General features: G+C 36.6%; 1 protein-coding gene across 6 annotated transcripts in view; it reads left to right on the top strand.

The window, feature by feature from the left end:
• Positions 1 to 1898: 1898 nt before the first annotated feature.
• Positions 1899 to 16216, top strand: part of LOC130917033 (synergin gamma-like) — a 98219-nt gene continuing 83901 nt past the window's right edge. For all 6 annotated transcript variants that reach the window (XM_057838083.1, XM_057838082.1, XM_057838084.1 and 3 more), the window contains exons 1-3: positions 1899 to 2001; positions 10796 to 10836; positions 14609 to 14757. In XM_057838083.1, the coding sequence (XP_057694066.1) occupies positions 1967 to 2001; positions 10796 to 10836; positions 14609 to 14757 (225 nt within the window). In that variant the 5' untranslated portion in view covers positions 1899 to 1966. The remainder of the gene's footprint in view (positions 2002 to 10795; positions 10837 to 14608; positions 14758 to 16216) is intronic.

Here is a 16216-nt window from a genome sequence, read left to right as displayed (position 1 = left end):
CATAGTCCATAACTGTCCAGTCAACATTTTGAGTTTCACAACAATTCTGTTTTATTGTGTTATGTTATCAGGCATAAGGTGTACATTAAACAAAACAAAATAATTACTTGGGAAAAGCAGGTGCTGGCAGATACAAATAAAACAAGTACAGAGGCAATCATATCTTAACTGGATATTTCCCAACACAATGTTAATGTGACACAAAAATAATTATTACTGAATGAACAAAACATAAAAAGTACTTCCCAACAGGGATCAACAGATTACCAGGATATAACCAGGGGTGAAAGTGGCTACAATTTCTTGCCGGAAGTGAAGGTCGCCACGGAGCCAGAAATTGTGTTTATTCATTTATTTATTGGGGGGTGGGGGGTTTCAAACCTCCTAAAACTACTGAAATGCATAGAAAACTGTTCTAGCAGTCATTTCTATAACACATACAAAAACAGATTTTCATTCAAAATTGTATTGTTTCAATGATTTGCAAAATGAAAGTTAACAAAACAGCAATAACCCCAAACTCCATCTCCTAATTTTTATTTTCCCTCATTTCCTCACATACTAAATGCCAAATACTATAATATACATAGAATGTATATTAAAATTGAAGTTAATGTATACATTTAATTTTACTTTATTTAAAAAAAAAAAAAAAGTACAAATGACTTTTATTATGCAGAGTGAAATGGAATATATTTTGAAGATCTCGCAAACATTTACTTTTTTAAATCATAAGGAAATGAATAAGTAGCCGAACATAAATGAACAAATACATTATAAGTCCAAAGTGCACATTGGCAGCTAAGATGTTCTGAACCTCCCCATCAGAGCAAATAAAACTAAATATGATAAATAAGCCTCCTCAACTCTTTCCCTGCTCTTAAAGATTTGATCCATTTTCTGTTGCATTGCCCTTTTTTTGTCACATCAATTCAATAAACTTTTTTTTTTTTTTTTGCTGTTCCAGAAAACATGCACATTTGAACCAATAGAAGCTATCTGCTGATCACATGTCAGTATGTCAGCCAATTGAACGGATAAATGAGTTCAGGCGTTTTGCTTTGCTGCGTGCAGTCGCACATTGACGTGACTCATCATCGTCAGACTCATATAACTGCAGCAGATGGGGAAACCTCCATGCCGTCCGTGGAATAAAATAAATAATAAATATAGGTGGAAACGGATTACGCTACACAAGCACTTTATTATGCTTGTTGTTAACACTTTTGCATGTAAATCTGATGTTGGTAGATTGTTCTCTTCTTGGAGATGTAATGCATGTGTGGCAGCTTAGCATTTAAAATTTTTTTCTTTTTTTACATAGCGTTTTGACAGTTGCCGTCATATTTTCGGAATCAAATCACCATGTACCAGAACAGTTTTCCGGCCCTGAATCTTATACCAGAACTGCGCTCCGGCCCTGAATCTTATACCGGGACTGCGTTCCTGACCGTTCTGGCCCACTTTCACCCTTGGATATAACATATATGAAATGCATAACTGATGCTACAACAATCTAACGATTTACTGGCAAGCGGGCTGTGCAGTGGGGTGTCCAACAAATTTATAGGGGGCGTGGCCACCCCTGGCCACCCCCTGGTGACGACACTGGTGTGTGTCTGCTGGGTTAGGGCAGTGGGGGAGTGGGTGGGGGTGCGCCATTTTTCATTTCGCATACCTGACAAGAATGGGTATTTGCGCCCCTGAGTGTCGAGTTGATGCAACTACTGGATCACATCAATAATGCAACTGGTTTGGGTTTGACACATAATGGGCGTCATGGTAGTAATGCCAGATGGGACCTAAAGTATACGAAAGATGAACAGTGACACCTGTTGGGTAATACATGTACTGCAAGAAGTGACATCGATATGCGCCTGTGAAACTAAACACGGGGTTAATACAATCTCATGTTATTGACGTATTGAATGACGTCTACGTCAGCCTGACAACTGCCCTTCTCAAGATGGCGCTGCGGCCGGGATCATCTGGAGGCGGCAGGTACGCTTCAATGTCTTAGCTCTCTATTTTGAAGTGTTTTTCATTTTTATTTTATACACGTATCCACTCCGAGCGGTCACTGTGACGGCTCTAAAGCGCTGTCGGCACCGGTTGGTTTTGTGGTCGAAGCCGGTTGACGACCTGGCTGGTTGCAATAGCTAACGTTAGCCGCTAGCTTACAGGTTGATTCTTCTATAATGGTTAAGACGCATTTACATCATTTCGTTATTTTAGGTTACGATAGTAATTGAAGAGTCGGTCGTCATTTGTAGATAAGACGTTATAATGTATGTCAGTGTTGACGCTTAAAAAAGATATGTATGTACGTACGTACAGGCCCTTAGTGGATTTATACAGTGTGGTCATCCCTCGATATTCGCGGAATGTAGGCTGCGATCCTTGCCGCGAATAGCAGAACCTCGTTCTTATTATTTTCCTGAAAAAAAATAAAAACACAAAAATTGAGGTTACAGTAGGCCAAAGTAATGCTTTAATTGCTTTGGTGGCACCTTGGCGCAAAGCAAATAAGCTGAAATACATTGTTGAGTCTTTATATCGACAAAATAATTCCTTTTATTAGTCTTAAGTTTGTAATTGTAAATGTGTTTAGTTAGGCAAATGGCTTAGCTAAACCTGCAGTGTGGGGTGTTTGTATTAATGAGGCGAAATTTGTAAGTTGATAATGATGCAAATTGGCTTCTGTCAACAGCCCTACAGTATATAATGTAACATTTTGCATTACCTACTAGTGAGCAGCAAGTGAGACACGCTAAATATTTATTTTCATTTATTTTTCATGTCGTGTACCCGAGCAGCATAAATAATGAATGCAGGGATGACATTGATATAGCACAGGTGAACCTGAAGTCCAACCACCGTAGGTGGAAAGAACATGGATGTAAAAACAGAATGTATAACTAAAATGGTGGCAGCCTTAAAAGCTGTCGCCAGCATTCACAAGTAACAGGAGTGTAAAATTTGAGACAGCTTTGCTTGATTTGGTTTAAAAAATACAGTAAACCACCACAGTATGCCGGTTCCATTCAAACATTTAAATTCCAGTTACTAAGGGTTTAACGGTGCATGTATTTGTATTGAACCGTTTCGGTACGTGGTGCTCGGTTCGGAACGGTGGCGTACCGAACGAGTTTCTGACGTAATGTAACCCTTACTTTTCGAGGCTGTGAGTTGATCGGGTTACAGTTTCTTTGTGTAGAATATATTTACTCAATCTTCTCTACTATAATGAGGACCAACACGGTAGGACAGTATAACCCAGAAACGTCAACGGCGCGACAACGTGGCCGCCGCAAGAACGCAGTGAAACGCGGGCGTTAAAGTCAATCAGCCAATGGACACCAGTCGCAGTGTGGCCGCATGTTAGACGTGTTCCAGAAGCGGCTCAACACGACGCAAGCGAAAAGAACAGCTGAGTTTATTATTTGACGTAAGACACGATCCTCCTGCGTCAGTACTACTACCGGTAGCTAGGATCAGGCAGACCGGAAGTAACTCGTGTAAAAATACGGTGGATCCGGTCGATTTTCAAACTAATATGCAATCGTAACCCATTTTTTAAGTTCATCAGATCTCTTGAGTGGTAGATCAGGGCACAGTTGACTTGTCTTTGTTGATTTACTGCTGTCTTCTCAGCTATAATAATAACCAACACGGCCCCATGTTCAATACAAAACCCTCCTACCGCAACAAAACATGTAGGAACTAATATTCACATAGGAACTAAAGTTATACAACATAAAATATACAATATAAATAAATACTACATCACATATGTAAAATATAAACGCATAATAAAATAAATAATAGCCCATTTAAATAAAATAAATTGAAATGAGCTAAAACACCTGTAATTAAATAATAAGAATTAGACACAGATCCTTACACAATTAAATTTATTAATTTCTGTGTTGCGCTTTAACTTCAGAAAATCCACCAATAAAGCTTTTGAAAACCGTTCATAAGAAAAAAAATGTTTCATTGTGGCATTTCATTTGTAAAATACATGTTAAAATCTTTGTCATTGGGATTGCTTTTCTCTTTAGCACAGGACTTCTTTTTTCTTCTTTCTTTCCGAAAGAAAGCTGACCAATACGCGGGGTCTGAGAGACAAATTGTTGTCGGATTATCTTTAACTACCTGCTACTTTTTGAGCAGAATTCTAGCTTTGTATAGGCTAATGTTCCTATTGTTCAAAGCACAAAGGTGTGTAATAACCAACTAGCACATTTATATTTTGCCTTTTGTTTTCTTACTGTACCGAAAATGAACCGACCTGTGACCTCAAAACCGAGGTACGTACCGAACCGAGATTTTTGTGTACCGTTACACCCCTACAAGTTACTAAGACGTTCCTAATACACTCACACGGACGATGGTGCAGTAGTACCACTACTTACGAAACGAATTGGTTCTGGAAGCAGTTTCGTAACATGAAAATTCTGTAAGTAGAAATTCGTTTTTGATGTAAATGCCCTAATCTGTTCCAAGCCCCCCAAAATTCAGACATAAATCATTTATAATGCATAGAAATGCATCAAACCATGTAACAACAGGGTACCTGCGGGTTATTAAAAGTATTAAAAAAGCATTTAATTTAGTTTTCCATTATTAAAGGTATTAAAAGTATTAAATTAGCTGTCATAAGTCTGGAATTTTTTCACCGTGGTTTTAATTTTCAAGAACATCTCAGTGCAACCTAAATTATATCCGTGACGAAGTTTTTTTTGTTTTTTCTAATCCATAACGAAGATGACGCGTAATTTTTTTTTTTTTACGATGCACTGCACTACAAATCATAATGCACCTCGTGCGTGCGCGCTGTTAGCATCATTACCATCAACATCACAACAGCAGGCAATCGCACAGTACTGTGTGCTAACGTAAGGAACTACTCAGATGCCTTAGTTGTTATGTTCGACGAAAGCCTCAACAAGACAACCAAGTCCAAACAGTTGGACCAGCATGTGAGGTATTGGATCGGCGACCAAGTCGCATCCAGATACTTTGGGTCGCAGTTTATGGGTCATGCGAAGGCAGTGGACCTGCTTAACATTTCAAAGTAAGTTGCCAATTTCTCCAATTAAAATGTGTTAGATGCAATAATATATTTCTGCACGGTTTGCCTTTCGAATGAATGTGAATTTCGTAGTTTTAGCTCAAGAGTTAGCCATGTTCAATGGGGTATTGGCAGGTGCACTAGCCTTAGCATGGATAAACCGGAGTGGTAGATCCACCATCACCCTCAGATACACAACACGGTTGACACTATTATTGGAACGAGTGCGGGGTAACGTTGATCTGAATAACATGGCATGGTGATAGGCAAATTATAATGTAGGTGATAGTAAAACACCTCCTGGTATATTTAAATGTTTTTCTTGATTGAATAAGAGTATGGATTTTCTCTATCTGATTAAAAGAAATGTCTTCAATAGCTAACAAAGGATTAACATGTGTTTTGTATTAGAGCTGTCCCGACTAGTCGACATAGTCGACGTCATCGATGACGTAAATCCGTCGACAAGCACAACATCCCGTCGACGGTTAATGAAGGGTTAAAAAAATATATGCGTGGAAAGTTAGAATGTCGGATGCTCTGTTTGCAAGCGGGGAAAGTGGCACAAAGCCAAAAAAAGCGCACCAGAGTGTCCAAAACATTGCCTTATTTCAAAGAAACAAAGGAGAGTACACTCTTCTGTCCTGTCTCTTCAATGCCAAGCTTGGCTGCACGTCGGCCGTGAATAAAAACCTCAAGCGCCTTCACGCAGTTTGTAATTTTTTTTTTTTTTTTTTTTCATTTTTTGTACACCAGAGGGTGCTGTCGCCGTACTAAATAATAATGTTTCATTGACAATGGGCCTATAAGTGCTATTACTATTGTTCTTAATGCTAATTGAAAGGTTTATTTCATGTTATGGTTTATTTTATGGTATAGAAAATTATATAAGGTTAAAAGGTCATAAATATATACAGTATATACAGTGATTGCACTCAAGGGAGAGATTGTCAATGATAAGGTAATAAATTAAGGTAAATGCAATTCATATAGGCAATTCATTGATATATAAATAAGGTTTAAAAGGAAATTTATATTCCATTTACAATTTGTTGTCCTGTGTCTGTGGCCTTTACCATTGTTGGTATGGTTTTACTTTCATTTACCATGTTGGTATGAAATTGTTTTTGGTTTGGGTGTTGCCTGTGGTAACTTCATCACAAGGGACAAAATTTGGTACAAAACTGTATATGTGCAAAACAGTTTGGACTGATTTTTTGGTGGCCTACATTTTTGGAAGGAAGTAGAAAGAATTTTTTGTTCTTAATTAGATAACAATAGGGGTGGGATTAAATAAGTTTTCTTCTTCCCACTCCTTTTCAGGCATGTAGTTGATGTTGTAATGTTACTCAGCTTTGCTGCTCTTTTTTGTTACTTTATTATATGAGCTGTATATATTTGTTGTCTTGACAAGGAATAATGGCCTGAAATAAACGAATGAAATGAAATGAAAAATGAAATGAAAAAGGTGAAAAGTTTTTGTTAATTTCTAATTATGTTGCTTTATTTGTGTGCACCGTAGCTCTTACAGTGTGTTTACATCAAGGATGGAATAAAAGTTGTAAACCATCAGTTTAAGAGACCATCTTTTCAATCGGGAGGCTACACTAGTTAATTCTATCAGCATTTGAACTCATTGTTTATTTGTGATTTATTATTGTTATTTACATGTTTATTTGTACTTTAATAAATAATTTGAGTGTTCCGATATGTTTTTTGTGAATTGATAAGCGTCAACAAAAATTTCATTGCTAAATTAGTAAAAAAAAAAAAAAAAAAAAAAAAAAACCTAGATTAGTCGACTAATCGTAAAAATAGTCGGCTGACTAATCGGGAGAAAATTAGTCGTTTGGAACAGCCCTATTTTGTATACTTCTTGTAATGTGATTAGAAAAAAACAATTACCAAGGGAAATGGTCATGTGTTGCGTTTTTATTTTGTGGTAATTAATGGTAAACTACTGCCATTTAGTGGCTGTTTTTTAAACTTTCACTGCCAATTGCAAGATTTTCCCAAGCACTTTACAGTTAAGGTGACCAACTTGACAATCACCAACCTACCACCTTGACTAGGTCCTCTTAAAAGGGAAACTTGTTGTATTGCAAATGTAGTTTCTGAAGTTGCTTTACAAAAATAGTGTAAAATCCATTTTATCCTGGAAAAAAAAAATCTGAAAGACCTTATATTTAAATGTGTTTTAATCGTATCTTCAGTAAATGTGCATTCTTTTCTCAAACACACTTAGTAATTGAGGTTAAATTTGTTGTTCAGTGCTTTATTTTTTTTATATGATTCAATATTATCTAAATAATGGGTGCGAGAAAAGTATTAATTTTCAGTTGAAATGGCATTAAAAAAAGGTCTTTAAAGTATTGAATTTAGATTTATCAATCCTGAGGGGACCCTGAACAAGTAAATGTTACAATTCGATGATTGCACAGTGAACATAAAAAAGTTTTGTGTCATGGGGAAAAAAAAAAAAAAGAGAGAGAGAGAATAGAGTAAATAATAAAAGGTAATGCACTCATGTAAAACTGTCGGAACACTAGGGGCAAATGAAGAGGACGCTGGGATACACACATACAGTAGAGGTCCCTCTTAGCCAATTGGATGCCAGGAATGCTAGGCAATAGCCAATGGCAGACCAGCTATAAGTATGTTACATTCAGTTAACTTTGGGAGCTCTGAGTACCAGCCATCCTGAAATTTCTTTCGTAACAAGTGGCAATATTTTCCCCGTTGCGCCTTGTCTTAACCTGAAAATTTTGTATGTAGAGACTTTCAATAAGTCTCTGCTAGATCAAACTATGTCATGGACGACTCATATAAATAATATTGTGACGAAAATGGGTAGGAATATTTCTTTAATAAGGCATAATGTCCACTTTATGCCAATAGAAACAAGAAAACTTGTACTACAATCTTTAGTTTTATGTCACCTAGACTACTGTCCCATTGTGTGGTCCAGTGCTGCCAAGGAAGACCTTGACAAAATCCAGATAGCTCAGAATCGGGCTGCTAGATTAGCTCTAAACCAGGGGTCCCCAAACTTTTTCCTGTGAGGGCCACATAACCCTTCTCTTCTCTGATGAGGGGCCGGGGTCAGTTTGTAACAGAAAAAGTGTGACGATTGCAGGAGTGCCTAAATGTAAAAATGTATTGTTTTTCAGAAAGCCCCAATCAAATAACCCTTTCTGGATTCTTCACGGAACCAAAGTAAATCAAATAAAAATGATATAATATAATATAGTATAATATAATATAATATAATTAGGGCTGTCAAACGATTAAAATTTTTAAGCGAGTTAATCACAGCTTAAAAATTAATCGATTTAATCGCAATTCAAACATCTCTAAAATATGCCTTATTTTTCTGTAAATTATTGTTGGAATGGAAAGATAAGACACAAGACGGATATGTACATTCAACATACTGTACATAAGTACTGTATTTGTTTATTATAACAATAAATCAACAAGATGGCATTAACATTAATATTCTGTCAAAGCAATCCCTGGATAGAAAGACTTGTAGTTCTTAAAAGATAGATTTTAGTACAAATTATAGAAATTTTATGTTAAAACCCCTCTTAATGTTTTCGTTTTAATAAAATTGGTAAAATTTTCAATCAAAAAAATTAACTAGTAGCTCACCATTGTTGATGTCAAGAATTACACAATGCTCATGGTGCATAAAATCAGTCGCACCCAAGCGCCAGCAGAGGGAGACAAAAAACACAAGTAACAAGTGGACATGACACTGCTGTCATTTTAATCTGTTTGAGTGGGGCATATACGTTAATTGCGTCAAATATTTTAACGTGATTAATGAAAAAAATTAATTACCGCCCGTTAACGCGATAACTTTGACAGCCCTTAATAAAATATAATATAATATAATCAGGGGTGCACATAATTTTTTTGCCCAGGTTCTCAGAGGAGGACCTGGAGATGTGACTTGGTCCTCATTGAGCTTGAGAGCCGACCCACCTGATGCGATAAATTTATGACAAGCTTTACTTAGAGCCAATTAACTTTGATTAATTATATTAACAGTTAATGCTTGATTAACATCAACTGGCACAACAAAATTGCCATTACTTTGAAGTGAAATGTAAAGAAATAAACATAAAAGCACCAATTCAAAATAAAGGGCATTATGCGGCTCCCACATTAACTCCAAGCCTTTTTAAAAGTGGGATGTCCTCCTCATAAGACCTCATTGAACGTGCATGTTTAGCTTTGTAAAATGCGAGCAAAAACACGTTTGTCAGTGCATGTCGCTGTTCATTACCTTTATTCCGCCACATGTCCATAGGGCGAGTAGGGTCCTGTTTGACATCGATAGTTTGCTTAATTGCCACATGCTCTCTGTTTTTTTCGTGCTTTTCAAAGTTTGGATGGCTGAAATTCTTTGACCCTACATAAAATGCGTTGCTCTAATCGGCGACATTGGGATTCTCACGGCACATTTTGTACCGCATTTCCGTGCGAGCATCATTCGCTTCTAGCCATGGTACCTCCTGTAGCCACTTTTCAGCAAAAGTCCTTTATTTCGGTTGCTCCGGTGACGTCTCTGTCGTCTGTCTGTCTTTTGACGGGGGTGGGGGAACACGGAAGTAATTACTCAGTGTGGCCTGCCTCATCGACATTTTGAGAAGTTATTTTCTCGTGTCCGCCGCAAATAGAGTGGTCAGCCATCGGTACGCAAAAGCGTATGGAAGCCGTTGAGGGCCAGCGCATTTGTCTACGTCCAGTACGCATGTGCGGACCACTTATGTGCACCCCTGAATATAATATAATATAATATAATATCATGTAATATAATATAATATAATAATATTGTATTAATTAAATAGATAATAACCAAATAACCATTGCTCAGTTCTTCACAGAAAAAAGCCAGGACATAAATAACTCTATTGGAGGGAAAAAAAAAGAAAAGAAAAAAAAATTTATTTTTATTTTTATTTTTTTTACATTTTTTTTTTTTTTTTTCCAGGGGGCCGGACCAAATGTGGCTGCGGGCCGTATCCGGCCCGCGGGCCGTAGTTTGGGGACCCCTGCTCTAAACTGTCCTTTTCTACAAATATTAATGCAATGCATCAAAGACTGTCATGGATGAAAGTCAAGGACAGATTGACATATAGTACTGTGCTTTCTTTGCACAAAATCTGGATCTCACACAAACCTTTTAGCCTGTTCTCTAAACTTCAGACCACCTGTAACAGACATGGGTTTAACACGAGACGTGCTTCAAGTACCACGTTTATTTTGCCACTGCCAAAAACAAATGCACTTAAAAGAACATTTATTTATCGAGCTGTTTCATGCCGGAATTTACTGCCTCCTGAAATGCTTACAACTAGCAATCACATTTCTTTTAAAACAAGTCTTAAAAAATGTATAATTTGTAAAGAAGTGATGCTTATTTAGCCATTGTAAATAAATGTAGTTTTATTTTATTTTTTCTACACTGTAGAAATGTAAACCTGCTTTATGCTATTAATTGTTTTGTATATATTGTTAAATTACTGTGAATGGACCCCAGGAAGAATAGTCTCTATTTTGGTAGAGACTAATGGGGATCCTTAAATAAATAAATAAATAAAATAAGTAGAGGTACCACTGTACTTTCTACCAACATGTAATGCCACACTTTAGTGAAGAACTGATAACGTGTGTCTCATTCATCACTTGTTTTCTTCACCCTTTCAGTTTCATGTATCCTGTCGGAGGGAGCTTGGGACCGCCACAAGGTGAGTCACCATATGTAACATGGCACAGCAGAATGAGTCACATGACTCATTTTCAAAAGTGAGGATTTTGTACAGTCACACAAAGAATAACCTTGGCTTGAGATGGATGAATAGATGTTTTATTCAAGAGAAATTGCCACTTAAGTTAGTTGATCTGTGCTTTTTGGATTTCCAAAATTGGAAGAAAAGTGACTCAGAATATGGCACTTCCATTTAGATAACAACACTTCACTTTTCGTTACCAAACCAGCATGTTAGTGAGGCCGGACAACTACCAAATTTGACACAAAAACTCAAAAGCTTTCAAGTGTATTTTCTTCACACAAGTTCATGCCACTGTTATGCATTTGCAGCACCATCCAAATTGCAATCCGACTGCTCATTCAGGTTGCAATAAAGAAATCAGTTTTTTGATGTCATTTTTATTTTGAGGTTTCGAAAAACAACAAAATGGAAAGTTCATAACATGCCCCTTATCTGGGCATGTCTTCGATTTTCTGTATTATCTCGGTTTTGTTTTTGAAGTCTGCAAATAGGTGTTCTGATATGTTGATGAATGTCTCCTTCATGTACTCACTCTCCTGGGTTGCAACAAAACTTGCAGCAGTAGTGGAGTTTGGCGATGCAAGCCACTTCTTAAATCTATTTTTACGCTCATCTAAGTTCTTCAATAGTATTGTAATCACGCTCTTTCCTCTCACTCTCAACTGGGTACTCGGCTGCCGGGTTGGTTACAATAGCCTCCTGCCTGGCATCCCGCCCTGCTGACAGAACGTGTGTCGTAGGTTATGACACAAATCTACGTCGACAGAAATGTTGAAATTTATTATTAATTTTACACATTTTTACAGCATTGGAAAACGATAAGATGACATTTTTGTCCTCCTACAGGAACCATATCAAAACAAAAAAATGTATTTCCATCCCCCATCTTTTTTTGAAACATTTTTGGAAAATGCCACTAGGGCCAAGGTATGGAACGTTTTTTTTTTAGCCAATATTGTCTGTGTATTCATTTGTTACTTCGTTTAGAAGTATATTAAGCAGTTTTTTGAGGAAATTGGTGTTTGAGCGATTCGTTAAGAGCATTGCAAAAAAAGTTAGCATTTAAGCTAGCGTACTTTTGCATTGCAAATTAGACAATTTGCTCATTTGTTGTATTGAGGACTTAACCTGAACGATATATCGTTTAAACATCGCCATTGCGATGTGCGCATGCGCGATAGTCCCATCGCAAGGACGTGCGATAGTTTTTATTTTTTTAATCCACATACGCCTTGCTTTCTACTCTGAACACAGCCTCACACCCTCCCTCTCCCAGCTCTTTGAACCTCACAGTCACTGCAGCACTTGCTTATTAAAGTTAACGAGGCTGGTTGTCTGTGATCTTGCCAAAGAAGCGGACATCACAGCGCAGTAAGTGTCAATCATCGTTTAACTTGTTAAACAGTTTCTGCAAGGAAGCCACTTTGGAATGAATGCGTGTGTGTGGAGACGTTCGAGACATATAAAATAAATGCCAGAACTGATCATGAGGAGTTTGTAATTTCTACATGTCACAGCTAAGGTAGATAAACAGAAGTATTTAATAAAGCCAAGCATTATTCTACTACAGTACTTTATTCTTGTTCAAAAATGATTTGGTTGGACAGTTATGTTTAAAACTGATCATAATTATTACATTTGAAGTGCTTAAAACCATTTATTAATATATATATATATATATTAGGGCTGTCAAAATTATCGCGTTAACGCGCGGTAATTAATTTTTTTAATTAATCACGTTAAAATATTTGACGCAATTAACGCATATGTCCCGCTTAGACAGTATTCTGCCTTTTGGTAAATTTTACAGCAAGGCTTTTTGTGCTGTCTAACAGCGAACTCTTGTGGTCGCTTTGCGACATGGTTTATTGTGTTCTTGCCAGTTCAATATGGCTGCACGACGTCTCGGAATGACGCCTATGTTGTAATGTTGTGCTTATATGATCCTTGGACAAGATTTGTCCGTAAGTATGGTTGTTGTAAATAATGTACATATTATGTTAGTAAGCGAAATGTTATATTTTTTGTATGAGACGCTTTTTGTTTATGTTTAGTGAACCTGTATAGCGTGCTAAGCTAACGTTGTTGCTAATGCAATGCTTGTGTACTTTTTTTTTGTAGTTTTACGACGGTCTAAAGAGGACAATGGTTTGAGGCCATTTTATTAATAAATCAGATGAAAAAGAAAGAAGTCTGATTATTAAGGCGTCGTTCACTAGCTGTCTAGCTTTGGAAAAAGTAGACGCCTCGGAGTGAGGACAGCATAGACAGATTTAAATGACAGTAGAGTGAAATGCCCACTACAGTCCTTATGTACCGTATGTTGAATGTATATATCCATCTTGTGTCTTATCTTTCCATTCCAACAATTTATTTTACAGAATATATATATAATTTACAGAAAAATATGGCATATTTTATAGATGGTTTGAATTGCGATTAATTACGATTAATTAATTTTTAAGCTGTAATTAACTCGATTAAAAATTTTAATCGTTTGACAGCCCTAATATATATATTATATAAATATACACACATTTTAAAAAATCATACTTTGGGGAAAAAGTGAGAAAAAAACATGTCTTATATGTATCTTTTTCCAATGCTAAATCTGAATAAATACATTGAGCACACACACAAAAAAATTAAAATTTGGGGGGCGGGGGGCGCAACTTTGCAGTTTTTCACTTATCGCGGCGGGTTCTGGTCCCCAATAACCACGAAAAACGAGGGATCACTGTACACTGTGGTCATGGTGAGTCATCCATAGTCTTTCCAAACAGCTATTCAAGTCATCTAGTGAAAATTTCGCAATATAATATCGCAAACCCCCAAAAAATTGCAGCAATAGTTTTTTTCCCAATATCGTTCAGGCCTAATTGAGGTCCTCATTTACTATTTATTTTTTATATAATTTGAGGCTAATCTCAGGTATTTTCATTTATTTTTAAATGCATTTATTGCTCTTGTAAAATGGAAGTGCAATTCTGCATCGTTTGAAGAAACAGAAAATTTTATTTTGAATTTGCTTTTAATGCTATTTTGAAAGCAATAATAAAATATTAGTGCAAGCACAAGCACTTGCTTATTTATTTTATATATCCTAAAATTGATTCTTCAACATTAAATGTATGTAACCCAGTTACTTGATTATTCAAACTAATTGATTGATGAATCGATTACCCAAATAGTCGATAGTTTATAGCAGCCCTAGTCCAATCTGTTTGGACTCAATTTTTATGTCAAAGGCAGTCAATGAAATGACAAGTTTTTATTGTTAATGAGGTGGTATCTGATGACCAAACTAAAAACCAGCTTTAAAAATCCATCGCAAGTCTGTAAAGTTAGTGAGCGTTAACCCCACTCACAACATGGTGACTCACAAAAAATGGCTCCAGAAGGCTCAGACTGCCCTTTAAGTGGACGTCTGCCCTGGCAGACATTCTGTACAATGCCGTTTTATTTTTCCTTCCCTACTGTTTTGCTTCAAGCTGTTGAAAAACAGATTGGCTTCTTGCTGGTTGCATGTTTTTTTCTAGTTGCTTGACAGATTGAATCTCAGTTGTCAGCTTTAAGCAACTTTTCCATCAGTGTGTATCAGTTGTGAGAAGTTAAGAAACACAAACACTTAATGGCTTTGTTCCAAGTATCTGTACATTGTTTTACTAAGTTAGTACCTTTGCCTATTACGGCAACATTTCATGTGTTAGGGTTTTTTTGTGTGTAGGCATGATGCCCATGCAGCAGCAGCAACAGACACAGCAACAGCAGCCACAGCAGGGATTCCCAATGGTCCAAGTCATGCAGCCAAATATGCAAGGCATGATGGGAATGAATTTTGGGGGACAGATGCCTCCAGGAGCGATACCCATGCAGGTGGGTTCTCGCTGTTGCACAGTGTAAAATAAAATTTAAGTGGATTTTTTGAAAATGTTCTATCAGTAATTCATCTAAACTTATATAAACTTGTATATAAATGGAACTTTGCCCGTGTGTGTGTGTGTGTGTGTGTGTGTGTGTGTGTGTGTTTGGTCTAGGGGTGTGACAAAATATCCAAATGGTGATATATCGTGATACTTTGTAGTAGGGGTGCACGATATCCATTTTTTGAAACCGATATCGATAACTTCCTGCTCCTCAAGGCCGATAGAGATACGATAACCGATAATATATATATTAGGGCTGTCAAACGATTAAAATTTTTAATCGAGTTAATTACAGCTTAAAAATTAATTAATCGTAATTAATCGCAATTAATCGCAATTCAAACCATCTATAAAATATGCCATATTTTTCTGTAAATTATATATATGTTCTGTAAAATAAATTGTTGGAATGGAAAGATAAGACACAAGATGGATATATACATTCAACATACAGTACATAAGGACTGTAGTGGGCATTTCATTCTACTGTTATTTAAATCTGTCCTCACTCCGAAGCGTCTACTTTTTCCAAAGCTAGACAGCTAGTGAACGACGCCTTAATAATCAAACTTCCTTTTTCATCTGATTTATTAATAAAATGGCCTCAAACCATTGTCCTCTTTAGACCGTCGTAAAACTACAAAAAAAAGTACACAAGCATTGCATTAGCAACAACGTTAGCTTAGCACGGTATACAGGTTCACTAAACATAAACAAAAAGCGTCTCATACAAAAAATATAACATTTCGCTTACTAACATAATATGTACATTCTTTACAACAACCATACTTAAGGACAAATCTTGTCCAAGGATCATATAAGCACAACATTACAACGTAGGCGTCAGCCCGAGACATCGTGCAGCCATATTGAACTGGCAAGAAAACAATAAACCATGTCGCAAAGCGACCACAAGAGTTCGCTGTTAGACAGCACAAAAAGCCTTAAAAAAATTAATTACCGCCCGTTAACGCGATCATTTTGACAGCTCTAATATATATATAATTTTTCAATGTATATTCACCTGAGTTTTTGAACACCTGTAGGTCAAAAATACTAGGGGTTGATTCAGCTTAGATTTGCCTTTGACTGAACCAGAATTTTAATGATGACATGAACAATATTATAGTGAACAAAACAAAGACAGTAACAAAACTTTGCATACTGGAAAAACAGGAGTGGAAACAAACGCACAAAGCCCAATCCGACACGTGCCAAAAATATTATTAATAGAGCCGATAATATATTTTGTTATCTAATTTATTGGGATGACGTCATAATTCCTATTATCGGACCGATAATTATTGGACCGATAATTATTGTGCACCCCTACTTTGTATCCCAAAAGGTTATCGATATGCTCCTTCCAAGAATCGAGATATCGTTTTAAAAAGGTGTCCGCGTTTAAA

This window comes from Corythoichthys intestinalis, chromosome 6 (genome assembly GCF_030265065.1).
Source record: "Corythoichthys intestinalis isolate RoL2023-P3 chromosome 6, ASM3026506v1, whole genome shotgun sequence".
In the NCBI taxonomy this organism is placed as follows: Eukaryota; Metazoa; Chordata; class Actinopteri; order Syngnathiformes; family Syngnathidae; genus Corythoichthys; species Corythoichthys intestinalis.
The sequence above is the reverse complement of the archived record's forward strand: the minus strand, read 5'-3'. Positions and strand labels throughout refer to the sequence as shown.